The sequence below is a fragment of the Culex pipiens genome, chromosome 1 (assembly GCF_016801865.2).
Source record: "Culex pipiens pallens isolate TS chromosome 1, TS_CPP_V2, whole genome shotgun sequence".
Classification (NCBI taxonomy): domain Eukaryota; kingdom Metazoa; phylum Arthropoda; class Insecta; order Diptera; family Culicidae; genus Culex; species Culex pipiens.
The window spans coordinates 14,337,134-14,362,697 of NC_068937.1; the positions used below are offsets into that span (position 1 = coordinate 14,337,134).

At 43.9% G+C, this 25,564-nt stretch overlaps 5 protein-coding genes and 1 pseudogene across 5 annotated transcripts; 2 read left to right on the forward strand and 4 right to left on the reverse strand.

Moving 5' to 3' along the window:
• Window positions 1-1,399: 1,399 nt before the first annotated feature.
• On the forward strand, window positions 1,400-12,293 carry LOC120425310 (meiosis-specific nuclear structural protein 1-like). The gene is made up of 4 exons (XM_039589778.2): window positions 1,400-1,634; window positions 1,692-2,158; window positions 7,043-7,936; window positions 11,722-12,293. The coding sequence occupies exons 2-4, from the start codon at window positions 1,694-1,696 to the stop codon at window positions 12,238-12,240; spliced, it is 1,878 nt and encodes a 625-aa protein (XP_039445712.1). The 5' UTR covers window positions 1,400-1,634; window positions 1,692-1,693; the 3' UTR covers window positions 12,241-12,293.
• Window positions 10,899-11,682, reverse strand: LOC120425309 (calaxin-like). Its single transcript, XM_039589777.2, has one exon. The coding sequence runs from the start codon at window positions 11,605-11,607 to the stop codon at window positions 10,933-10,935; it is 675 nt and encodes a 224-aa protein (XP_039445711.1). The 5' UTR covers window positions 11,608-11,682; the 3' UTR covers window positions 10,899-10,932.
• A 1,607-nt stretch (window positions 12,294-13,900) lies between the features above and the next one.
• On the reverse strand, window positions 13,901-15,350 carry LOC120425319 (40S ribosomal protein S14-like; annotated as a pseudogene).
• A 461-nt stretch (window positions 15,351-15,811) lies between these two features.
• Window positions 15,812-21,361, reverse strand: LOC120425321 (uncharacterized). Its single transcript, XM_039589799.2, has 8 exons — window positions 20,939-21,361; window positions 20,712-20,882; window positions 20,385-20,661; window positions 19,200-20,328; window positions 17,584-17,908; window positions 17,357-17,527; window positions 17,020-17,296; window positions 15,812-16,960 (listed from the first exon to the last, which is right to left on the reverse strand). Exons 1-8 carry the CDS (start codon window positions 21,247-21,249, stop codon window positions 15,827-15,829), a joined length of 3,795 nt encoding a protein of 1,264 aa, XP_039445733.2. The 5' UTR covers window positions 21,250-21,361; the 3' UTR covers window positions 15,812-15,826.
• Window positions 21,336-22,801, reverse strand: LOC120425322 (zinc finger protein 572-like). Its single transcript, XM_039589801.2, has 2 exons — window positions 22,606-22,801; window positions 21,336-22,552 (listed from the first exon to the last, which is right to left on the reverse strand). The coding sequence occupies exon 2, from the start codon at window positions 22,548-22,550 to the stop codon at window positions 21,423-21,425; it is 1,128 nt and encodes a 375-aa protein (XP_039445735.1). The 5' UTR covers window positions 22,551-22,552; window positions 22,606-22,801; the 3' UTR covers window positions 21,336-21,422.
• Window positions 22,802-23,225: 424 nt separating this feature from the next.
• Window positions 23,226-24,998, forward strand: LOC120425324 (zinc finger protein 77-like). The gene is made up of 2 exons (XM_039589804.2): window positions 23,226-23,685; window positions 23,742-24,998. The coding sequence occupies exons 1-2, from the start codon at window positions 23,339-23,341 to the stop codon at window positions 24,958-24,960; spliced, it is 1,566 nt and encodes a 521-aa protein (XP_039445738.1). The 5' UTR covers window positions 23,226-23,338; the 3' UTR covers window positions 24,961-24,998.
• Window positions 24,999-25,564: the final 566 nt, after the last annotated feature.

The window sequence follows — 25,564 nt, forward strand, 5'->3', positions numbered from 1 at the left end:
AGTGTAGCGGCATTAAGCCTGAAACGCAGATCGGAAGGAACGCAAAACTTCATATATGCGCGTATTCCCGAAAAAGACACGCGGCATACCAGCCTCGAAACGACGCGCCGGACTTGTGCATTTTGTTTTCGTTGATCTTCTTCTTCGAATCGCCTGGCATTGTTGCCAGGTATGTTTGTTATTGCACCAAAAGTGCAGAAAATCGCTGGCAACAATGTCTACGGCACAGTCAGAAATACCGCGCGGCGTGTACTTTTTAAAGAAACGTACAATAAAAAACGCCCAAGAAACGGTCAAGGAAAGGGTCACGAAAAGATTTTTCTTAAGCGGTACGCAGCGGTGAAAAGTAACAGAAACGGAAAGTGGCATTTGACGTTTCTGCGCGCGGTGTTTGTTTGCAATATGTTTTGATGAAAAAAATCACAGAATTGGAATTTTCCTTTTTAAATGCGACTGATAATTATGAACGTTTTAATAATTTTGTATTCGATATAATAATATTGAAAATTCCCGCCGAATCTCGCAGAATTTAGAAATCAAAAGGATAGATCTGGAGTTTTTGTTAAGGTCCAATAAATCAAATTTTCAGTTTTTGATTTTTGGGTGTTTTTTAATAAGGCTTTCTAGCCAGAAATTTACCAATACATTCAAAGTATGTTTACATTACAGCTGGACAATTGTTTGCATCAGGTTTCCTATCTCTTTCTAGCAAAAGTTTTTTGTCAGGCGACTTCTAGCTGGTTTTTTTGACTGACCGCCCGATATGTCAGCCAACATACTTCGCATGGCTGTGACAGCTCGAGCTCGACCATTGTTTGCATCAGGACACTGTGACGAGAAGTTCGTCATTTTTGGGTTAAATTATATTTTTTTCACTGGGCCTAGAAAGCCTTATACACCTGACTCGAGGCGGTTTCAAAAACACCCAAAAAGCAAAAACTGGAAATTTGGTTTATTAAAACCTTTTCAAATTAAACTCCAGAGATTTAGTTTTTTGGTCGAAATGGAGTAAAAAAAGAAGTTGTCTTTATGTATCGTAGTACCAAACTGCTAGTACCAATAGCAACCTCTGGATTATGGGTTTGCCTGTGTGGATCAATCGGACCGCGCACTGGACTCACAATCCATAGGTCGCCGGTTCGCGCAACAGAAAAGATGCGCACATCGGTTTGGTGGTGCGCGGATTATGAGAGAAAATACAAAATTTAAAAATTGCCCCAAAAATGAAAGACACCTTGAGATTTAAATTTACGTGTATTAAAAATGAAATAAAAGTACGCAGCCACTCGGAAAATGCAACTTGAAATGGGATTAAACTTTTTTCCGTGCAAATAAGAGAACGCTTTTGGCCAGAAACGTCAAAATTGTAAACAATCCAAATTCAGACTGTTTTAGCCAAGTTTTAGCAAACACTTTTTGAAAATTATTTTCTAGAATTCAAAAAAAATACAATCCAATCAAACGTAAATGGTGAGCAGCGATTGACCGCACAGGTTAAAGCTGCCGGAAATAAAAAAAATCAACAGCTACATTAAAAAACGTCGAAGTCTTCGTTTGAAGACACGTCCGTTACAATAACAAACGTTGTCTGCAACACAGATAGTCGTTTCCTATAGCTTAAGGGCCTGCTCGAGGTAAACCATTGTCAAGTCGTACGAGAAACGCAATTACCTTCACCCAACCCATTCCAGGTATGAGCCGACCCGCCAAGTCCGCCTCCGAGCTGGCCGTGTGCCGCGTCTGCATGAGCCAGGGCAAGCAGATGGTTCCGTTCGCGCGGTACGACGCCGACCGGAAGGCGTACCGGCTGGCGGATGCCATCTCCGCCGTCGGAGCCGTCCAGGTCGAGAACGGCGACGGGCTGCCCCAGTACTGCTGCGTTCGCTGCCTGCGTGAGATCGAGTCGGCGTTCAAGATACGGCGCGTGTGCCAGGAGTCGGACTGGAGGCTGCGCGAGATGTACCAGCAGCTGGAGCCGGAACCCGTGGTGGAGGTTATGAAGGAGGAGAAAGAGTTGGTCTTCAAAGAGGAATACGAGGAATCTCGGTTACAGGAGACCGTCGCAGGAGTTGTGGCTATCAAGCGGGAGGTTGAGGAGCTGTCGCAACCGTTGGATGGCGCCGAACATGCTGTTAGTATTAAAGAGGAGATCGATGAGGCGATGGAGGTCGCTGAGTCTGATGAGGCCGTTGAAAAGCAGTGTCAATCGGACGGCGATGTTACTAGAGAAGCAAAAATCTGCTGTGGCTGCTCGCAATACTGTTTGTCAAAGGAGGAATTGATCGCGCACAGTTTAAAGTTTCATTACCCGCAACACTCAAAATTGGACAAACTACGGCCCTTTGCGTGCGACATCTGCTACCGAAACTTACCGAACAAGAATGATCTGAACGCGCACAAAAGGCATTTTCGTGATGAGAGAAAGAAATATGAGTGCGGAAAATGCGGAAAGGGGTTCTATACCACTAAAAGTTTGAATTTGCACCGCGGAACTCACGGATCAAGTCCACTCAATTGCTACATGTGTCCATTCATCGCGACCACAACAACGCAGCTAAGAACTCATGTCCAAAAACACAGCTCGTCCAATGGCACGTTTAAATGCTTTGTGTGTGAAACCTTTTACAGCACTTCGACGAATTTGAAGAAACACACTGCAACGCATCCGTACAAAGTTCCGCAAAAGTGCCCATACTGCCCGCGTGTGTTCAACCTTAAAAAGTGTCTCACAAACCACATCAACAAACATCGTGCACAAGGAGATGCATAGTTGGGTAATCAGGGCATTGAGAGTAAATAAAATAATCTTTAAACCATCAGGACAATGTTTCATTCCATCTTCAGCTTAGCGATATCACCCCCCAAGTAACCATTCAGCACTAAATTTAGTCACTGTATAGCACTAACAGCGCATTTCCAGCTGCGGATAAAAGCTTAAGTGTTTTCACATCTGCATCAAAAGCGTTTTTACAGCGGATTTGCAGCTGGATTTGAACTTTATTTTAGAATTCCAGAACTTTTGAATGCATGATTTTTAAAATTATAAACTTATTGAATTTCTTGGTATTGTGCAAATTGTTAATATTCTCAAATTTTAAAAATTCAAATCAAGTCAAATTATTCGCTCTACAGCATTGCCTTGGCGTTCTCGATTGCGAGATTCCTACTCGAAACTAAGTGTCCGAAAGCTTGATTGTTGAGGCAATTGCAAACCTCTTTTTACACCTTAGTTTCCCATCCACCCCGGGATTCAAACTGACGACCATTGGATTGTTAGTCCAACTGCCTGCCAGCGACTCCACCGAGGCAGGACCCAGGGAGACGACTCCTGCACCTGGATTGATCTAACGACCTATCCTTTTTTTAAGGTTATACCGGGGCCAACATTTACTTTCCTGTCCGACGGAAGGCGTGATCAGACAAATCTCGTCTCAAAATTTGCCACCGGGACCGTTAGGGATCGAACCCAGGCCGAATGGGTGAGAGGCAATCACGCTTACCCCTACACCACATTCCCGGCTTAAAATTCTCAAAGTCTTGAAGTTCTCAAAATGTTCAAAAAGATCTGAAATTCTAAAATATTTATATTCCGAACTTGAAAAAATCACAAATACAAAAATTCCTTTAGTTTTGAATACTGAAATATGTTGAAATCTGGAGTTTTTTTGAAAAGGTCCAATAAACCAGATTTTCAGTTTTTGCTTTTTGGGTGTTTTTTAATGCCCCTGGCTCAAGGCGGTTTCAAAAACACCCAAAAAGCAAAAACTGGAAATTTGGTTTATTGGACCTTTAAAAAAAAACTCCAGAATTCTAGCATTTTACAATTCTTGAATTCCCATAACTTTTAAATTATTAAAAAAATAATTCTAAATTTCATTCTCTCTAAAATTCAAAAACTCTGAGATTAAATTCTAGATATTGTTTAAAAAAGTTTTATATTTCAAAATTCTAAATTTATTATTTTTTTATTTATCGTGAAATAAAAAAAATAATTCAAGAAATTAAAAAAAAAACTTATGAAAATTTGAAAAAAATCAAATTCTCAAATATATATTTTTTTTCTAAAAAAAACTTAATTTTTTTCAATGTAAAAATTTTAAAACTTTCAAAATTCCTAAAAATTCTAATAATTTTAAACAAAATCAAATTATTCACTCTACAGCATTGCCTTGGCGTTCTCGATTGCGAGATTCCTACTCGAAACTAGGTGTCCGAAGGCTTGATTGTTGAGGCAATTCGCGATTAAAAGATCAAAAATTCCGACAGATGGCGCAAAGCATCGAAGAATGACGATTCAAATTTTCTCTGTTCGGTTACATAGGAATGCAAACTAAAAATTGAATTTACAGCTCTTAGAACAACTTTTGAGAAAAAATTCAAGTAGTACGAGTGTAAACTTTTTGCCCTCTATAAATTAACGCAATAAAAAAAAACAAAAAAAAAATAATTTTGAAAAAATAATATTGTTAAAAATGATAGAGCATCAAAAGTTAACAAAGTATCAGTTCGAATTTTTGCTCAAAAGTTGTTTTGAACGCTGGAATTTAACAAAACAGAATTCGCATACATAACCTCAAAGGGCGGAAATTGCAATCCACATTCTTCGCTCTGTTCTGCTACTCAACACTAGGTGTCGCATGTCGTTTGGCTCTTGAACGGCAATTGCAAACCTCTTATTACACCTAAGCTTACATCCAATTTAAAAAAATTAAAAATTCGAAAAAAACTAAAAACTCTTTAAAAAAAATCAAAATTTTATAAATTCAAAAATAATTAAAAAAAACAAAAAAAAATCTTAAATTTGAAAATTGTAAAATTTTTAGAAAATAAAAAAAAACTTTGACTTTAAGAACTATAAGCTAAAAAATATTAATATTTTATATTGTACTAAAATTAGAATTTTAATTTCAAAAAAATTATTTTTAGAATTTCTAGGATTAAAAAAATAGAATTTCCAAATTTTAGAATCATAGAATTTTTTAAAATTTAAAATTCTAGAACTGTAGAATTTTAGAATTCAAAATTTTAAGAATTTGAAAATTATTTTTTGACTTTGTGTCAATGTTTGGATTTTTTGAATTTTAGAACTGTAGAATTTTTGATTTTTGTTTTTAAGAATGATTTGATTTTTTAAATTCATGAACTTCAGAATGATATTTTTAAAACTCCTAGATCAAATTTCTAAAATTTAAACTTTGTATTATACAAATTATTATCCTTCAAAATCTGTAAAGTTTTATAGTTCCATCATCAGGGGCGACATAGAGTCTCTAGGTTGAGATTGGGTCATACAAATTTTAGCATTTTTGTATGACCCAATCTCACCCCCAGACTCAATGACACTCCTGATGACGGTGCTTAAAATATTTGAAAAAATTTAGAAATTCAAAAAAAAATAATCTTATAATTCGAATAACTAATGTGTGTACGCGAAACGTCATAAAGCTCTGTTGTCCCCAAACATACACAGCAAGTTTTGGGTTGCCATTTCAGTAAAATAAATAACTGATGAATGCGATTCAGTAATCATCACATTTGCTGAAATTCGGTAATAAACAAAAAACATTACTGAAAAATCCTCGGAAAAATCAGTAACTGCATATCTGTCAAGCTGAAATGTCACTTCTGACTTATTGTTTGGATGCTGCCGATGTCTGCCTGTGTGGATCAATCGGACCGCGCTCTGGATTTACAATCCAGAGGTCGCCGGTTCGAATCCCGAGGCGTACGCGGACTCTCCCCGTGCCATACCTTCACACTTAGGAGACCCGTGAGGCGGAGTCATTGTCGCAAAAAGAACGATACACGCCTGTGGATCCGTTGACGAAACCGGCAAGGTTTAAGAGGGCCACTTTGTAAGGTGTTACGTCGATTCCGTTTTTTATGCTGCCGAGAGAAAAAAAAAATTAATGAATTAATGTATTTTTGGTGACAACCAAAATCAAATTTTGATAACTAAAATACCGGCAATGATTGCTGATCTTCAGCAAATGATCTGCCAAACTGCCACAAGAAAATAATACTGAATTGGGTCCTAAAATGAAGCTTAGATTGCTGATATTATTGTTCATAGCGATAAAGCTTATTTTTCTGAGTACAATGACCCTTTGTACGACCATAAAGAGCTTAAAATGGATTTTTAAATCAATTTTGAAAAATTAACCTCGCGGTCCTTCTTGACAGAAAAGCTCCTACTTGACAGCTCGTTCCAAGGGGACCATAGTTGATCCATCGAAAAAATGTTGTCTTGTCAAAAAAAATTTTTGCATTAAAATGAAAAAAAAGTGATCAGAAATGGTTTTTAATCGTGTTTTTTACCGTTGTACATAAAAATTGGCATAGGGCTTTAGTACCCAATTGGGTCCTAAAATAAAGCTTAGATTGCTGATATTATTGTTTACAGCGATAAAGCTTATTTTTCTGAGTTTGTTCGACCACAAAGAGTTTAAAACGGATTTTTAAATTAAATTTGAAAAATTTACCTCGCGGTCCTTCTTGACAGAAAAGTTCCTACTTGACAGCTCGTTCCAAGGGGACCATAGTTGATCCATCGAAAAAATGTTGTCCAGTCATTTTATTGTATTAAAATGAAAAAAAAAGTGATCAGAAATGGTTTTTGATCGTGTTTTTTACCGTTGTACATAAAAATTCACATAGGGCTTTAGTACCCAATTTTCAACAAAATAATTTGACGTTTCTTTTGCTGAGACTTCCCCCCTAAGGTGTCCACGTGGTTTATGGATGATCCCTACACGGAAATCCAGTTTTATGAATATTCTTTTTGAGTTTCGGTACCTCCTGTGGCTGCGTACTTTTAGAGATACAAGTGCTCACTTTATGCTGCTGCAACCAAAACAAACGAGCGCGCGCAAGGTGGATGCACTCCTTATGTTGGTGCACCATATGTTTCCAAGTCAACGGTTTTAGTTTGGGGGTGGATGTTTGATCAGCAGTTTTTTAGGCAAAACTAAAATCTTAACCAAATGGTAAGTAAAACAAAATTTCTGTAGAAATCACTTTCCTAAATCCCGTCACTCTGTAGTTCCCCGCCCCGGAGAAGCGACGCCAGCTGCGGCAAACGGCGCTTTGTCGCGAAGTGCAGAGCGCCCGCAAGCAGGACTGCTTCCAGCGGGACCTAAGCCAAATCCAGCGAAACGGCCAGCTGAGCCAGCAGAAGCGCCAACACACGGCCGTCGTCCTCGAGTGCGATCTGCAGGCCAAAAAGCGCCAGGAGGAAGCCCTCGAAGAGGAACGCCAGAAGCAGCTCGAGGAAGAGCGCGAACTTGCCCTGCAACTGCACGAGGCCAACCGGCGCCGAATCAACGAGGAAAAGCTGCGCCAACAGCTGCGCGACTCGAACCAGGAACTGCGCGAGCTCGAGTCCAAACTGCGGGCCGCGTACGTCGCCAAAGGAATCGCCGCCCAAAAGGCGGAACTCGAAGCGCGACGGCTCGAGGAGCAACTCGTCGCCCAACGCGAGCAGGAAGAACTCGAGAAACTACGGTTAAAAAATCTAGAATTTATCAAACAATGCCAGGAGGAGGACTGGAAGCAAAAGCTCGAACTCCGCGACACGCTGCACGCCCAGATGAAGGCCCTCCAGCAGCAGAAGCAGGTCATGTACGAGGAGTTCCTGCGGGAGAAGACCTTCCTGGACGAAATATGCCGCAAGTTGCAGGAAGAGCGCTTTGAGGAGATTCGGCGGAAGTTGGAGCTGCAGCAGCGGACCCGCCGCGAGATGGAGTACTTCCGGGAGGCGAAGGAGATTTGGCAGGAGCGGCAGCGGTTGGCCGTGGCCGAGGAGAACGAGCGCATCCGGCGGTACCTGGAGGCGAGGGATGCCGAGCAGGAGGTGCAGCACCGGCGGAAGCTGGAGAGTGCCAAGTCCCGGGAGCGGTTGAACGAGAAGATGGTGGCGGAACTGCAGGCGGAGTTTGTGAGTATATTTGGGACTTTTTGCCTTCCTCACCTTACTGAGGAAAGGCTATAAAATCACTTGAGAAATGAACTTCTTTATTTGACCTCCTAGACCCACCTTCACGTATACCAATCGACCCAGAATCAAATTCTGAACAAATATCTGTGCGTGTGTATGTCTGTAAGTCCGTGCACCGAAAAATATGCACACGATTATCTCCGGAATGGCTGACCCGATTTGGATCGTTTTGGTCATTCGATCCGTCTTGGGGTCCCACAAGACCCTAATTAACTTCGGAAGTTTGTAAAAAGGGTGGTTTTTGTAAGAAAAACCCGCCATTCTAACGCGTTCAAAAAATCGAAGATCTCACAACCCCAAAAGTTATGAGCACTTAAGTGTTATTTATACACTTTTTTGAGACCGGTTCTCAAATATTTTGATGAAAAAAATGTCCGGATCTATTATGCAACCCATCATTGGATAGGTAATCAAAAGACCTTTCCAAAAAGCCCAAAAGATTGAAGATCTAACAATCTTGTCAGAAGTACTTTAGTGTTTTTAATATACTTTTTTTTGCCGGATCTCAGTTTATTTCATAAAAAATAAGTGTATGTTATTTATACAATATTTTAACTTTGTTGTCTGTCCTCATTCGACTTGGCATTCTAGCTAGGATGGCATGTCGACTGATTATCAAAAAAAAATAATAATAATAAAAAATAGAATATTCCGAAAAAGCAGTTTTTAAATTTTTAGTTCATACCTACTGTTTAAATTAGATTTAAATTGTTTTAATAGATAAATCTCAAATTTAAAAAACTTTTTAAAAGAAATGAAAAAATCTGAAAGAAATTCTGAAGATTGTCAACACTCTTTCAGAAATTTTTAACATATGTAAAGAAATTGGTTTAGAAAATTATGAAAATTAAAAAAGGAAAACAGATTTATACACCTTTCTTAAATTAAAAAAATTTACATAATAAATACACAAAAATTCTGACCATCCTAAAAAAATTAAAATTCCTGAAAAAACAAAATCATATCATATCAGAAAAGCTAAGGAAATGCTGAAAATTTGGAATGTTATGAATCATAACTTATGATTTTTTTTTATCAAAATAAAAAAAACTTAAATTTTAGAAAATTTCAAACAAAGCAAAACAATTAAGATACTTTTTTACTTGGCAATGTAGCTCGGATGGTACGTCAACGGGCAAACTGTTTCAATTTTCTATGAGTTTGTTAAACAAAATAGACTATTCCGGAATGCCAAAGTTTAAACTTATAGATTATGCTGTTTAATTTTAGATTTAAAAAATCCTTGCGAATTGGGTCCTAAAATGAAGCTTATATTGCTGATATTATTTTCTACAGCGATAAAGCTTATTTGATGGCCACAAAGAATTTAAAATGGATTTTCAAATCAATTTTGAAAAATTAACCTCGCGGTCCTTCTTGACAGAAAAGTTCCTACTTGACAGCTCGTTCCAAGGGGACCATAGTTGATCCATCGAAAAAAATTTGTTTAGCCATTTTTTTTGCTTTATAGTTATCAGAAATGGGTTTTGATCGTGTTTTCACCGTTGTACATAAAAATTGATATCTAGGGCTTTAGTACCCAATTGAGAATTAACTTATTCACAATTACAAAAATCTTAAAAGTCTGTAATAAAAAAAGAAATTTTTTAAATGTAAATGTTAAAAAAAAATGATTTAAAACATTAAAATTGGTCGAAAAATTGTTATTTAAAAAAAATATTACAGAACATAAAAATATTCTAAGTATCTTGATTGAAATAAAAAAATCAGTTCAACTTACACTCTACAAGCTTTAAAAATTCTGAAAATAAAAAAAAATGGCTTAGAAGATTCCAAAAATTCCATTCCATTTTTTAATAATTATCTCAACATATTAAATACACAAAAACTTCCGACTGTTTTAAAAAAAAATAATAATAACAAAATAACATTCTGAAAGAACTCAAAAATCCGACGTTTTTTTTATCATAAAATTTAAATAACGATAGAATTTTCAATGTTTTGTGTTTTTAAGAAAACAACCAAAAAATAGAAAATTGAAAAATATTTCGAAAAAAAATAAAATTTCATAAATTTTTGTTTTTTTTTTATCGAAACGTTGCAGTTTTTTTTTTTGAGAGATTTGTTTTTTTTTTTAAATAATGCAAAGATTGAAAATTCAAATTAAATCGCTTTGTTCTAATTCAATTGAAAAGCTTAAAAAAAATATCATAAGATTTATTAAAAATCTCAATATATCAAAAATTTGAATATTTCGTTAATTAAATATACTTTTGAGTTTGACAGTAAACAGCAAAAGCAAAACAATCCACTTTAACGACCCCCAGGTCTTTTGTGGACTCTGTTGCAAGTTTCTGCTCATTTCTAGGCGTCCGAAGGTTATGTGTGGTGAGTCACCCAAAACCTCTTTTACGCTAATGGACCGACGTTTTACTTCCCCATCCGATAGAAGGCGCGATCAGGCAAATCTCGTCTCGAAAAATGCCACCGGGTCCATCTGGGATTGAACCCAGGCCATACTGGGACGAAAGGCTTCCACGCTAACCACTGTGCCACCGGACCCGGCAACAGTAAACAGAACAACTAATTTTCTCGACAGAAAAGATGTCGAGTTTTGACCAATTATTTGTCATTTATTGATGAGACTTCCGCAAAGGATTTCCTAGATTAATCTTTTTTTTTCTGCAGAGCGATAAGTTTCCTCAGAATGAGCGCAAGGCAAAGTCGAAAACGCAGTCATTTGACTCTCACCAACTCTCTCATTGTTTGTTTGAAATTCAAACTTTGAATTCGCACGGCTGCTTGAGTCGCGAGCTCGGCATTCGTTCGTTTCAACTTCGTGAGCGTTCATTGACTGTCTCTTCGTAATGACGATTATGACAGGCGCTATCAGTGAACGTTCAACGATTAATATTTTTTTACATAAATTTTGACCAAAAAGTTAGTTCGCAACGCTCTTTATTGAACCCTCCACACTAGAATTTTCGCACCCTCTCCAGGAACGTCCTCGAGAAGGCATAGATGTGACCCCGATCGGGCAGGGCCTGCCCAAAGCACTCCAACAATTCCGGCGATCGCCGCACCGATTCCCGATAGTCCTCGAACGAAATCGCCCCGTCCCGGTCCAGGTCCATTTTGTGCAGCATAATGTCCACCATGTCCTTGACCGCTTCCTCCACCTCTTCGTCCACGTGCTTGATGAAGGCACTCCGCAGCAGCAGCATCATGTGGTCCCGCCGGATCATCCCCTCCGCCTGAATGTCGTACACGTCGAAGCAGTACCGCATCTTTTCCTCGAAGCTTCCGCGCAAAAACAGCGACATCGTCTTGGCCCACGTTTCCATCGTGACGTACGAGGAAGCGCCCTTGTCCAGCGCCGTCATGACCCGGCGCAGCATCGCGTTGTCCGTCATGCCGAACACGGTGTCGAACACCGTGGTGAACTGGTGCCGGGTGATGCCCTTCCGGGCGGAGAACCGCGCACCGCCGTTGTCGTCGTCCTCTTTGAGCAACTTGTAGTAGATGAGCAGGACCACCTCGAGCTCGCGCGTTGTAAAGTGGGTTTGGCGCACCAGCTGCCGGATCGTGCCGCTGATCTTGTTCAGGAAGCGAATTTCCTCGCCGGAATCGAGCGTTGAGTCGAGAGACATGATTTGTTTCTTTTTTGGGTTTTGACGTTTTCTCTCTACCTGGGACAGCTAGACAATGTTGATTGAGCCAGGCCTACTGCGCTTGTCGTTAACCGAAATGATGATTCTTTTCAGGACGAGGCCCGCAAGCGGGAGAACCTGCTCCAGGATCTGTACGCGGCCGAGCTGGACGAGCGGCAGGAGCAGCGGCTGCAGCGTGACCTGGAACAGCAGCTGCGCAAACGCATCGAGGCCCGGCTCGGCATCGAGCGCCAGCTGGTGGAGATCGAGTGCCGCCGGAAGCAGCAGGAAGACGAAGATCGCCGCTTCAAGGAGGAACAGCTGAAGCTGTGGGCAGAGCGCGACCGGCTCGACCAGTTGAGCAACGAGAAGCGCCGGCTCAAGCTGATGGAGCACCGGCGGGCGATCCAGGAACTGCTCGAAGAGCGACGCCAGCGTCGAGCGGACGAGGTTAAGGAGCTGATGCAGATGCAGAGCATGTTCGAGCAGGAGGAGAAGCGGCGCGAGGAGATTATCGAGGAGGAGCGCATTAAGCTGTTGAAGGAGCACGTGACGGCCCTGTTGGGATTCCTGCCGCCCGGGGTGCTCCGGGAAAGCGACCGGGAGCATCTGCCGCTGCCGAAGGACAAGTGAAGGTAGGTTGGGGGTAATTTATTTGGTAATAAACTTATTGACTGATTTTGTGATGATGGTTTCTACTTCTAGAGAAATTCCGGCAACTAAAACTTATGTTTGTAATTTCAGGCATCGCTAACGGAGTAAACTAACAGCTCCGGTTCTAATACTACTTATTTTTGAGGTTAGAATTTTGACAGCCCGCGTAAACTGTTGACAAAGAGTTTGTTTTAATTTGTTTTTCTCTCCCCGCAAATGTCAAACGGTTGCCGGTTCGTTTCCAGAACAGATCCAGCAGCAATTTGTGCTGATTTGACAATTGCTGAAGTTACCGGAAAGTTTGATTATTGATAGGTGCTTGCAAAAAAAGCAATGGTTCTTTTGCTGATTGTCTTTTGCCAGCAGTAAATAACATAACCAAACTTTTCGGCCCCCTCAGCAAACGTCAAACCATACAAAATTGCTGCCGTTTCATTTCCGGAAGAGACCCGGAACAAGATCCAGCAGAAATTTGTACTGATTTGACGTTTGCTGAAAGTTTGGTTATGTTACTGCTTGCAACAAAACAATGGATCTTTGGAGATTTTGGTGGGCATCTCTCTGTATTTCATATTTCTCAATATTCGGCTTACCTTGATAGAAGGATCTTGAGAGCAAGTGACAGTTCTGTACAAAATATGAACGTTAACGGAACGGGCGAATCTCTACAGAATTAGGTTTTACGCCGACTCGATTTGGAGGTTAGAAAGGAGTGCACTGTTTACATGGACTTAGCACAGTTCGATGTGGTCGTCGATTTTGTTCGGGGAAATTCGTCGACAATCGACGAAGACCATGTAAACAGTGCACACGAGCTGTCAAATGACGTCACGGTGTAAAACCTAATTCGAACACAAAGCAGGAACCGGATAGTTGTTCAGTTGTCAAATGCCGTCACGGTGTGAAACCTAAAGCACAATTAGGTTTTACAGCGTGACGTCATCAGCGCACACGCACACACATTTTTACTGAGACACACGTGCAAAAAATGTAAACAGTGCAGCCAAGCTGTCAAATTTCTAACCTAAAAACCGAGTCGGCGTAAAACCTAATTAGCCGATGCACGAAATGATTCGTTTACCTTTTTTTTTGGTACCCTCCGCAAACGTCAAACCATACAAAATTGCTGCCGGATCTTTTCCGGGAGAGATCCGGAAAAACCTCCGGCAATAATTTGTATTGATTTGAAGTTTGCTGAAGGATGGCGAAAAGTTTGATTATGTTCTGCTTGCAAAAGACAATGGCAAATCGCAGATTTTTGCGTCTGTCACTTTTGCCCCTGTTTACTTTTTTACTTCAATGTCAGACGGAGATCGCAGCAACCGAAGGTCGATACTCGACTGACATCTGGGTCAACTTGATGATTGTTTTCCTAGGAGTTTGCGTCAAACCAGCACTTGTTACCGGAACTTGTTCCTTCTGGCTCCACCAGGTCAGCTTGAGGAAATGTGGAATAGACTGTTTGTTTACATCCAAGGTTTATTCAAAGCTTAGATTATTAATTACCTAGATGTCTCACTTCGGGATTTTTCCATACATCCAGTTGGCGACACCCCTTTAGCGCTCCTAGCGCCACCACAGTCAAGTTACAGGTACTAATTTGGTAAACAAGGTCGTAGTACTCAGGGCACTTTCCTGTTTTAAAATGGTTTTTCTTTTTGACAACAAAGTGTCACCAATTATTGAGTTCGGAATTTCTTTCTCAATCCTCGCTTCTCTTAACATTTCAGAGTGAAGAATCCGAAACTTGCACAGTGCCACAAAAATACAGGCACTCTTTCTCTATCTACAGACATGGACTACGGTGACCTCCCTTTCGGCGGGTCGAATCGGACAGGATGTCATCACGTCCTCTGTTCGACGAAAAAACCATGGCATGGAGTGCCATTTCCTCCCTAAGCAAGCAAATTAATGCGCAACGCGGTTATTCCCAGCAGATAGGGTAAAGGATTGGTTAGACGTTCATGCCGCCGGAGACCGGTTTCGCATGGGTCGCCACAACGTTGACGAAGGTGTCGTTGAAGCTGACGTAGATGTAGGCCAGTCCGAATACGACCCAGCCCTTGCGGAACTGCGGTCCTAATGAAACCTGGACCTCCTTCTTAACGGTTTTTTTTTCTTGCGAGGAGCCATGCAGGTGTGAATTGATAGCACGGCCTCCCGGGTGGTCATCCGAAGCCTCAACGTGACCTAAAATTACGAGAATAACTCCTAGCCGTGGGAGGAGTAGAGGAGCATCCAGCATAAGGTCTACATCTCGATCAATGACTTGACTTTTCCAATGTTCAGAGCCATACTTCGAAGAACATTCAAGAAAAAAGAAATTTTCAAAGCAACACTATCAAAAACTTATGTGAACCTTATGTACGAACAGTGCAGGGTTCACAGTAAAAATAAAATTCAATCTGGTCGTGAATTTGAATATTGTGAAAATGAAGGATTACTTAGCGTGCTTGTAAAACTGAAATATAAACAAACTCACTATTTGGTGTAGCTTTTTATTCGTGCTTAACAATTTATTTGAATTTTTTTTACATAAAATTGTCTTCCGAATGCACTACCTCTTGGCAACTCAGCGACAGTTGGCATAGTCATTCGAGGAGCAAGTTTTGGATGGCTTCGTGTGTCGCAGCGACATGTGCTGCTTGGCAACATCCGGCTTGTGCTTCAGATTGGCCTCGCGTTCTCGTTTTTCTTAAAACGTCTTCCTCGTCGAACTCAGTGGCAGAAGGCTCAACGGAGTCACTGCGCGACGCCACGCTGGAGCGGAACATGTAAAGGCTGTACGCGAAGCGCAAGCAGCCTCCAGCAACGAGCGGCAGCGAAAGTGACCTAGCCGCTCGGGCGAAAGCTCCATGTCTACCGGTCGAAGCGGACTCCCGTTAGCTCGCCGGGCGACTTGCCACCATCGAAGAATTTGCCGAGGAAATGTTCGTTTCCGATTGACTATTTTTAAGGTGCGTCTGGTCGAGCCAGTGGCAGCAGCTAAATTTTTCCGACTGCGACTTCTTGAATGTGGTCCTAAGAGCAGAACGAATTTTTCAATTTGAGGCATTTTTGATAAAACTTTGTTTTTACTCACCTGTCATAGTCATAAGCCGAACGGTAGGTACCACCGGAAGGTTTTGAAACCGCTGCTTTTGGTGACCAGAGTGTACAAGACCTTAAACTAACGAACTTTCGGAGCAACTATTTGATATGGTCTGTTTTACCAAATCAGTACCGGCGACGGCACGATTCCCGATACTCCAAGAAGACAGGATTACGAATTATCGCCGGAAAGCTGGTGCGACCAACAAAAAATCGCGAAACGGCAAGATTCACGGAATTGACGGAATGTTTTAACTTGATCACGAGAAATTGATATGTCAAAATTTGAAAACAGAGGTTGCTATGATATCACAGAACGCTGAACTGAAACTGGCGGAATCAACTTTTCCCTTCGGAAATATCCAACATTAGTACCTGTGAATTGCCACCAGGTGCAATTTTGGCGTGGCGGTAGTGTCGCCAGCCCCAACAGGGGAGTGGCGTATCTATATATATATTTAGTCTATGTTCAAAGTCACCGTCGTTCTTCGCCCACTACGTTCTCGTTAGTCTTGGCTCGCACCAGTTTCCGCAGCCATTCGTCCAGATTCAGAAACGGCAGCTCAAACAGCAGTGTCCATCCAATCGAAAGCAGCACCGCCAACGCTACTTCACCCCAAAAGGAGTGAATCGCTTCCAGGTCGCTGAAGTGACGCACGGTACGTTGCCGACCGGTCAGGAAGATCTGCAGCGGTAGATGCAGCAGGTACAGACAGTACGACAGCTTTACCAAAGGTTGCCAGAAGGTCGCGGATAGCAGGGTGTTGATCGGGCCGCCGTACCCGGTTCTGCACGCGAAGATGATCCAGGCTACGCTGCAAGCCCAGAGGACGTGACGGGTCGTTCCGTACAAGGTGTCCACCAAGGTGGCGCTCGGAGGGGGGTGCGGCTGATTCGTTTCGTATGCGCAGACGATACAGGCGATCAAGATTCCGAGGGAGGTCAACCAGCCGAGGGTCACGTAGACCTTGGGTATCGCAATGGTACGTCGTTTGATCCGATGAAGGACGCAACCCAGGATCATTCCGACAAACCACGCTCCCATCCGGGTGTGAGTTGGAAGGTAGGCTATACGTTCCTGGAGCAATCCTGCGTCCAGTACACTAGCCCGCAGATCGTTGATTAGGTAGACGCTCAGCAGACATCCCATGGAAGCCAGGATCAGGACGCCGACAGCGATTAGGACTCGTGGACCCCAACGCCACAGCGGGTAGACGATCAGCGGTGACAGCAGGAACAGTTGCATGTCAACGGAGAGATACCACGAGTGACCGAGGCAGACCTGATGCGGGTTGACGTAGTTTTGAACGTAGAGGAGAGCAGACCACCAGTATTGCTTGCAGTTGCCGGAAGTGAATTGGTACGCCTCGGACCAGAGTGGTCCATCGCCAATGCGCTGGTAGAATCCAACGGTGAACAGGATGAGTGCGGCGAACACCGGAGTCAACCGCAAGTAGCGGTGCAGATAAAGCAGCGGAACGTTCAGCTTACCGTTGCGGTCTAGTTCTTTCAGCAGACTCCAGCAAGTTAGCAGTCCGCTGAGCATGAAGAACGTGTCCACGGAGATTGGTCCAATTGTAATCAGTGCGCTGTGGAACGATGATCTCCACTGAAATAAGAATACGTTTAAGTATTATCATGTCTAGGAGTTCCACAATAAATACTCACGTCAGACAAGGTGTTCGGATTGATCAGCGGTGCAAGGAAGGTCAACGAATAGCTGTGCCACAGCATGATCCAACCGATGGCCAGCACTCGGATGCCGTGGATGCATTCGATACTTTCCGAGCTTCCAGTGGATGAGCGTACCCTGGTTAGCTGAAGCCAGTTTCTCCGCAAGGAGAAAGTACTCCACAACACATCACGTTTCTCTGTGAAGTACCTTGAGGCAATGTCGTAGACTGTGCTGAAGATCACCAGCGAACCGATCATCGCGAATACCGTTCTGGAAGCAACAATCGAACGTTAGCGCTTGTTGGATCCCCAAAAACCTAAACCCCCTTACATCGCAGTCGTTCTGGCAGCTCCTGGTCGATCCGGATCTTGCTCGCACTTGATGCCCACGTAATCCGCCGCGATATTGAAGCTTGAATTGACGATCGCCAACACCGGTTCACCCAGCTGTTCCTCGCTGCACACCTTCGGAAAGCACATGCCCACGGCAACGCCGCCAATTCTACAAAAGTAAGATTATCACAAAGTTTCTTGGAAGCCCAACCTTGACCCCCTTACCCTCTTACGTCCACGAAGTTTTCGGAAGAGTTTCTCGGCACGACCACCAGGCAGTACCGTCCCTCGATCCTACCCACTGAATCGCTGAAGATCGACTGCCGGCGGCACTGATCGTACGCTCCCAGGTCGAACTGGTTCCCCGAGAACTGACCCGACGGCCAACGGCCCCAACTGTCCAGAACTGCAAGTGCCCATGGTTCTCCAGCGCTTGATGCGGCGACTATCTCCTCCAGCTGAGCTGTACAGAGATCTTGGCGTTGCGCCAGGACGAGCGGAAGAAGAAGCGTTAGCAAGACTAGAGGAGACATATTTTGCCGCGGTGAAGGTTAAAGTAGGTCTGAGGAAAGCTTCCGGTCTAATCAAACCATTTAACGGTTCTTTTCGGTGGGCTATCGTGACGAATCCATCATTAGGTGATAACGGCGATCTCGCTAAGCTGATAAACACCGTGGGAAATGGCGCGAGGTGAACCACTCAGTTGCTGAATGAATTGAGTGAATCACTGGAACTTGGTTAAGTGTTCGGTGGAATTGAACACCTGTCCGATAACGGCAAGCATTAGACATAATCCGATGCAAGGGACTGTCGTTTATTGTCGTGTTACGACGTTAGATACGTATATTTTTCTTTTTTTTCTGAAAAATAACTTTGTGGAGGTTGTGTTATTTACACCTCTAAATATCGCCTGTGGAATTTTATCAGTGGTGGTGATTGTTACATTCGATCGTATAATTTCTCGACTCACGATCGAGATTTCTCGATAGTAAACTTCGATCGTGGATCGAGAAATGAAGATCGTAATTTGTAATACCATATTTTTAAATAGTTTTTATTTAAAAAATCTGAGTTCAATTTTTTTAATGTGAAAAAATAATAAAATTAAAAAATCTAAATTAATTTCTTTCCAACTTCAAACAATTTAAAAAAACCCAAAAAATATTTTTTTGATTTTTTTGATATTGTAAAAATTTTAAGAAATTTTAAAGATTTTGAAAATTTTAAAAATTTTATCATTTTATAAATTTTTAGAAATTTTAAAAATTTAGAAATGTTAAAAATTTTATTTTTTTTTTAAATTTTAGAAATTTTAGAGATTTTGAAAATTTTTGTATTTTTAAAATTTTAGAAATTTTAAAAAAAGTTAAAAATTTTGAAAATTTTAAAAAAATTAGAAATTTTAAAAAATTTAAGAAATTTTAAGAAATTTTAGAAATTTTTAAAAATTTAAGAAATTTAAGAAATTTAATTTTTTTTTGAAATTTTAGAAACTTTAGAATTTTTTTTTTTAATTTTAGGAAATTTTAGATTTTTTTTTAATTTTAAATTTTTTTAAAATTTTAGAAATTAAAAAAAAAATTTAGAATTTAATTGAATTTTTTAAAAAATTTTAATTTTTTTAAAATGTTGTTGCTTGTTTACCAACATTAGATTGTTTAAAGCTTGAAAAATGGGTTAGAGAAACACGAGCCAGCTCATTCAATTCCTGAACGAACCATGCTGCAAGGGACAGGAAGAAAGATCTTCAAATTTTGAAGGTTCGTCGGACATTCTTACCAATAGAAACAAACAAAATTTGGAAGAAAAGGCTTTTTATTCAAGTCATCCCCGTTGTTCGCTTGTAAACTCTTCGTTAGTCCTCGGTGCAGGCTTCTTTCGCACCATCTTGCACAAACTTCCGTCCAAATTCGCAAACGGCAACTCAAAAATCAGCGTCCACCCAACGGAAGCGAGTACCGTCAACGAAGCGTCACCTCCGAACGCGTGAATCGCTTCCAGGTCACTGAAGTGCCGTACGGTTCGTTGCGTACCCGTCAACAACACCTGCATCGGAAGATGCAGCAGGTACAGACAGTACGACAGCTTTCCGAAAGGTTGCCAGAAGGTCGCGGATAGCAGGGTGTTGACCGGCCCGCCGTACCCGGTTGTGCACGCGAAGATGATCCAGGCCACGCTGCAAGCCCACAGGACGTGACGGCCCGTTTCGTACAGGGCATCAACGAGGAAGCCGTTTTGGTGGGAGTTTGGATGGTTTGTTCCGTAGGCACCGACTAGGCAGGCGATCATGATCGCGAGCGAGGTCACCCAGCCGAGGGTCACGTAGATTGTGGGGATTAGAATGGTTCGTCGTTTGATCCGATGTAGGACGTAACCCAGGATCAGTCCGACGAACCACGCTCCCATCCGGGTGTGAGTTGGAAGGTAGGCTAGACGTTCCCGAAGCAGGCTGGCCTCCGCTACACTAGCTCGTAGGTCGTTGACCAGGAAGACGCTCAGTAGGCATCCCATGGAAGCCAGGATTAGGGCACCGACAGCGATCAGGACTCGTGGACCCCAACGCCACAGCGGATAGATGATCAGTGGTGAGAGCAGGAACAGCTGCATGTCCACGGAGAGGTACCACGAGTGACCGATGCAGAGCTGGTTCGGGTTGACGTAGTTTTGAACGTAGAGGAGAGCAGACCACCAGTACTGTTCGCAATTCCCTGTCGTAAACTGTTGCTGTACCGGCCAGAGCGGTCCATCGCCAATGCGCTGGTAGAATCCAACGGTAAACAGGATGAGGGCGGCGAACACCGGAGTCAACCGCAAGTAGCGGTGCAGATAGAGCAGTGGGACGTTCAGTTTTTTGTTGCGATCGAGCTCCTTCAGAAGACCCCAGCAGGTCAGCAGTCCGCTGAGCACGAAGAACGTATCGACGGAGTTGGGTCCGGTGGTGATGAGCGCGCTGTGAAACGATGATCTCCACTGAAATGAAGTGCGTTGGTAGCTTCAAGTGAAGGAGTTCCGCAAAAATGACTCACGTCAAACGTATCGAATGGATTGATGACCGGTGCCGACAGGATCATCATGTAGCTGTGTCCCAAGATGATCCACCCGATGGCCAGCACTCGAATGCCGTGGATGCACTCGATCAGTTCGGAGCTTCCGGTTGAGGGGCGCACCTGGATCAGTTGGTGCCAATTTCTTCGTAACGAGAACGTGGTCCACAGCTCGACCGGCTTCGGCTTGAAGTACCTGGACGCAAGATCGTAGATTGTGCTGAAGACCGTCAACGTAGCGATCAGCGTGAACACCATGCTAGAATGTTAGGTAATGAGTGTAAGATCGCGTTAGCGTCACCAACTTACATCGCAGTTCGTCTGGCAGCTCCCGGTCGAGGCAGATCACCCTCACACTGAACCTGCACGTGATCCGCTGCAACGCCAAAGCTGGAGTTGACGATCTGCAGCGCGGGTTCGCGCAGCTGTCGCTCGCTGCACACCTTCGGGAAGCACATGCCGACGGCAACGCCGTCAATTCTACGGAATCAAACCAGTCAGAGGGGTTTTACCACTTGGAAAGCGAACCCATTTACCCTTGCATGTCCACGAAGAAGCGCCCGGCGGTGGAGTTGAGCTGCCTCGGCACGACCACCAGGCAGTACCGTCCCTCGACCGGGCCCACGGAATCGCTGAAGATCGACTGCCGGCGGCACTGATCGTACGCTCCCAGGTCGTACTGGTTGCCGGAGAACTGGCCGGACGGCCAGCGGCCCCAGCTGTCCAGGACTGCAATTGCCCATGGTTCTCTGGCGGTGAAAAGTTCGTTCAGTTGAGCCGTACAGAGGTCTTGGCGTTGCGCGGAGACGAGCGGAAGAAGAAGCGTTAGTAAAAGTAGGAGGGACATTTTGCAGCTATACGAGACATTGCCTATCGAATGGGTCTTATCGAACTGAGTGGGTCACATTTGGATTGTCAATTCGGTCGGCTGTAATCGACTAATCGGTCATTTACTGATAAGGGTGATATCGCTAAGCTGAAGATGGAATGAAACATTGTTTTGGTGGTTTGAAGTTTATTTTATTTACTCTTAATGCCCTGATTGCCCAACTCTCCATGTTGACGATGTTTGTTGATGTGATGTGTGAGCCACTTTTTAACGTTGAACACACGCGGGCAGTAGGGGCACTTCTGCGGAAGTTTGTACGGATGCGTTGCAGTGTGTTTCTTCAGATTCGCCGGAGTGTTGTAACAGGTTCCACACACAAAGCATTTATAGGTGCCATTGGACACGCTGTGCTTTTGGACGTGAGCTCTTAGCTGAGTTGATGTGGCCGTAACGAATGGACACATGTGGCACTTGAACGGGTCTGGACCGTGAGATCTGCGGTGAAAAAGCAAACTTTTTGTGGTATAGAACCCCTTTCCGCATTTTCCGCACTCATATTTCTTTCTCTCATCGCGTAAATGCCTTTTGTGCGCGTCCAGATCATTCTTGTTCGGTAAGTTTCGGTAGCAGATGTCGCACGCAAAGGGCCGTTGTTTGTCCGGTCCTGAGTGTTGCGTATAATGCATTTTTAGGCTGTGCTTGATCAATTCCTCTTTTGACAAACAGTATCGCGAGCAGCCACAGCAGATTTTTGCTTCTCTAGTAACATCGCCGTCCGATTGACACTGCTTTTCAACGGCCTCATCAGACTCAGCCACCTCCATCACCTCATCGATCTCCTCTTTAATACTAACAGCATGTTCGGCGCCATCCAACGGTTGCGACAGCTCCTCAACCTCCTGCTTGATAGCCACAACTCCTGCGACGGTCTCCTGTAACCGAGATTCCTCGTATTCCTCTTTGAAGACCAACTCTTCCTCCTCCTTCATAACCTCCACCACGGGTCGAACTTCCGCCGGCACCTTCCGTTTTGCCGGCTCCCGCTGCGGGTACATCTCGCGCAGCTTCCAGTCCGTCTCCTGGCACATGCGCTGCACCTTGAACGCCGACTCGATCTCGCGCAAGCAGCGAACGCAGCAGTACTGGGGCAGCCCGTCGCCGTTCTCGACCTGGACGGCTCCGACGGCGGAGATGGCGTCCGCCAGCCGGTACGCCTTCCGGTCGGCGTCGTACCGGGCGAACGGAACCAGCTGCTTGCCGTGGCTCATGCAGACGCGGCACACGACCAGCTCGGAGGCGGGCTTGCCGGGTCGGCTCATATCTGGAATGGGCCGATTTGCTTACAAAGTGTGGACGCGAATGCTTGTGGACAACTTTCAGCGGCTGTTATTGTGATGGAAGTGTCTCCTGGTGAAGACTTTCCAGCTTGTTGTTGTTGTTGGTTGCTTTATTTCTGGCAGCTTTAACCTGTGCGGTCATTCGCTGCCCCCTTCCAGTTTGGTTTGACTAATAATTGCACAGATTCTCTGCGTGGTACCTACATTTAGCAATTCTTTAAACCTCTTCAAACGAATCAAATAGAACTACAGTAACTGAAACGGTCCCTATTTATCTTGAATGTTTACTGTCAACTGATATTTACGATCAATGTTTACAATTTTGACGTTTCGAGCAAAAAGCGTCTTTTTTAATGCACGGAGAACCAGTTTTACTCATTTACAAGCTGATTTACCTGCCTGCTGGGTTTCTTATAACACGAACTCAGCCAATCATATTTTTTGGTTAGAGTGCAATATGGAAAATGTTAGGGAGCGTTCTTTTATTACGTAACGCGAAAAATCGGACTTTTAGACCCCCTCCCCCCCCCTCGTAACAAAATTTCCATACAAATTTTAAAAATTTTGTATGGAGCGTAACACGGCATCCGACCCCCCCTCCCCCCCTATTGCGTTACGTAATAAAAGAACGCTCCCTTAGTTTTTATTTGAGTTTTTCACGATAAACTAAATTCGCAAACATTTTAATAAATAAACGCAAAAAGTAACGCCCGGTCGTGTTGGCCCGAGTGAGGATTCTACAAACTGTGTCGGTCTAAATCCACACCGAGATGGCTCTCGAAACAATGTGCCGAATCTGCCTCCGGCCCGATCCGGTGCCCCGGCAGAGTCTCTCCGAGGGCACCATCGTGGGCCGACCCGCCGCCGAAGTGCTGTCCCTTGTGGGTGGCGTTCCGATCCTGCCGGAGGACCGCTACTCGCAGGTTTGCTGCTCCGACTGCTGGCAACAGCTGGAGGTGGCGTACAACCTGCGGGAGCTGATCCAGCAATCGTACCGGAAGTTGGGCGAGATGCTTAACGGCGTCGCTGACAAGGTGGTGGTTGTTAAGCAGGAGTTGGGCGAGGTTGGGGAGGAGCAGGCTTCGATGGTTGGAAATTACGAGTTTCTGAATCTCAAGTAAGTTATACTAGTTCAAAAAGAATCACTTTTGAGTTCGATTTTTTTCGTTTAAGATCTGACCCATGTTCATCAATCGTTGTCAAGTCGGAACCAATGGACAGCGAGGAGCTTCCCTCAGAGGAGGACGAGACACCAAAGATCAAAGAGGAAGTTACCGTGGAAGAGACACGTGTCGAAGATCCTGACGATTCCTCCTCCGATGGCGCGAGGGGCAACCCGCGTAGCTTCTTCGAGGAACTTCCGGTGAAGCCCACCCAGTGCTGCGGCTGTCGGCTCAGCTGCGCCAGCATGGAGGAACTCCATGCCCACTTCAAAGCTGTGCACGCCCCGACGCGGACGCCCTCCGCCGATATCAAGAAAGGCTTGCAAGAATGCTCCCAGTGCTACAAACTAATCAGATCGAAGAACAGCCACCGGCCGCGAAGTTTGCGCTGCAAGCTCTGCGGCGAAATGTTCTCCAAATGGTACGGAGCAACGTTGCACTACAAGAACAAACACAGACCGGGCAAGCGCCCGGAACCCAAGATCTGCTGCGGCTGCCACGAGCGCTTCCAAACCACCCCGGAGCTCAAAATCCACGCCAATCTGACGCACTTCCCCAACCGCCTCCCCCACGACGAGAAGCGACCCTTTGTGTGCGAAATCTGCTACAAAAACTACCCCGACCACACCGGTCTCCACCAGCACCAGCGGCGACTCGCCAAGGACAGCAAACCTCACCAGTGCACCCAGTGCGAGCGGTCCTTCCACTTCCTGAACGCCCTCCGCGACCACGAGCTCATGCACAAACAGGAAAAGACCCTGCCCTGCCCAAAGTGTCCGGCCCTCTTCATCACGCAGCACTCCCTCCGGAAGCACATCGCGCGCCACGAAATGCCCCCCACAAAGTTCCAGTGCGCCACCTGCGCGAAATGCTTCAAGTCCCAGAAAAGCCTCCGCGAGCACGGTTACGTCGCCCACACCGGCGAACGACCCCACAAATGCGCCCACTGTGAGGCCAGCTTCGCGCGGTACGATTGCTATCGGGCGCACGTCCGGGGCATGCACCAGGAGCAGCAGCAGGACCAACAGCAGCAGGGTGAGCGCGATGTGCACGAGTGCCGCGTCTGTGGGAAGACGTTCCGGCTGGCGCACTATCTGGTGAGACACACGCGGGAGATGCACGAGCGGACGGCGAAGCCGTTTCCGTGCGCGCATTGTGCGGAGGGATTTGTGCGCAAACAGGGCTTGATGAACCACATGGCCAGGGTGCATCCGGGGATTGGGGAGTAGGGTGGAAGGAGGGAGAATTTAATTTATAGGAAAAGGTAACGGTGAAAACATAACTTATTGAAATAAATTTCATCTATTGCTTTGAATAGCATTCTTTATGTTTCTTTGAATTTTCTTACTAACAAACCAATGGGTCACACTTAACCCTCTAACGCCCATGGAGCACCACTAATTTTTTATTCAACATTAAATTTCTCTGCAACCATGCATTTTTTCATCCTGGTTCTAACTGCATTATTTTATATAGAATGCAAATTTTGAACCATTAAAATTTCATCTTATTAAGTCGATCCAATTATAAGTAATGCAGAAAAACGTAAAAAAAATCTTGATTTTGCTCTGCGCGGGAAGGGGTTTAGCTCAACAATCTAAAATAAGATTCGACTATCCGAAGTGAAATTTTTCCGAGGCCTTCGGATAATCGAGTCTTGACTGTATTCTTAAATTTAGTGAATAATAATTTTCAAAAAAAATATATAGAATTCTTAATAGATCTAATCTAATCAGACCCTAGCACAGCCAGTCTTTCGATAGGATCCCTGAGAAAGCTAAAATAAATCTAAAATTAAAAAATTCTCAATTTCTTGAATTCAAAAATTAATAA

Bases quoted from the DNA above. Each gene is read 5' to 3' on its own strand.
- LOC120425310 (XM_039589778.2), top strand. From the start codon at position 1,694: ATGAGCCGACCCGCCAAGTCCGCCTCCGAGCTGGCCGTGTGCCGCGTC. The intron at 2,159-7,042 runs GCGATGGAGGTC...GTCACTCTGTAG, and splicing joins TTAAAGAGGAGATCGATGAG to TTCCCCGCCCCGGAGAAGCG. The intron at 7,937-11,721 runs GTGAGTATATTT...GATTCTTTTCAG, and splicing joins CGGAACTGCAGGCGGAGTTT to GACGAGGCCCGCAAGCGGGA.
- LOC120425309 (XM_039589777.2), bottom strand. From the start codon at position 11,607: ATGTCTCTCGACTCAACGCTCGATTCCGGCGAGGAAATTCGCTTCCTG.
- LOC120425321 (XM_039589799.2), bottom strand. From the start codon at position 21,249: ATGTCCCTCCTACTTTTACTAACGCTTCTTCTTCCGCTCGTCTCCGCG. The intron at 20,662-20,711 runs GTAAGTTGGTGA...CTAACATTCTAG, and splicing joins GCTGCCAGACGAACTGCGAT to CATGGTGTTCACGCTGATCG. The intron at 16,961-17,019 runs GTGAGTATTTAT...TTCTTATTTCAG, and splicing joins ATCCGAACACCTTGTCTGAC to TGGAGATCATCGTTCCACAG.
- LOC120425322 (XM_039589801.2), bottom strand. From the start codon at position 22,550: ATGAGCCGACCCGGCAAGCCCGCCTCCGAGCTGGTCGTGTGCCGCGTC.
- LOC120425324 (XM_039589804.2), top strand. From the start codon at position 23,339: ATGGCTCTCGAAACAATGTGCCGAATCTGCCTCCGGCCCGATCCGGTG. The intron at 23,686-23,741 runs GTAAGTTATACT...TTTTCGTTTAAG, and splicing joins TACGAGTTTCTGAATCTCAA to ATCTGACCCATGTTCATCAA.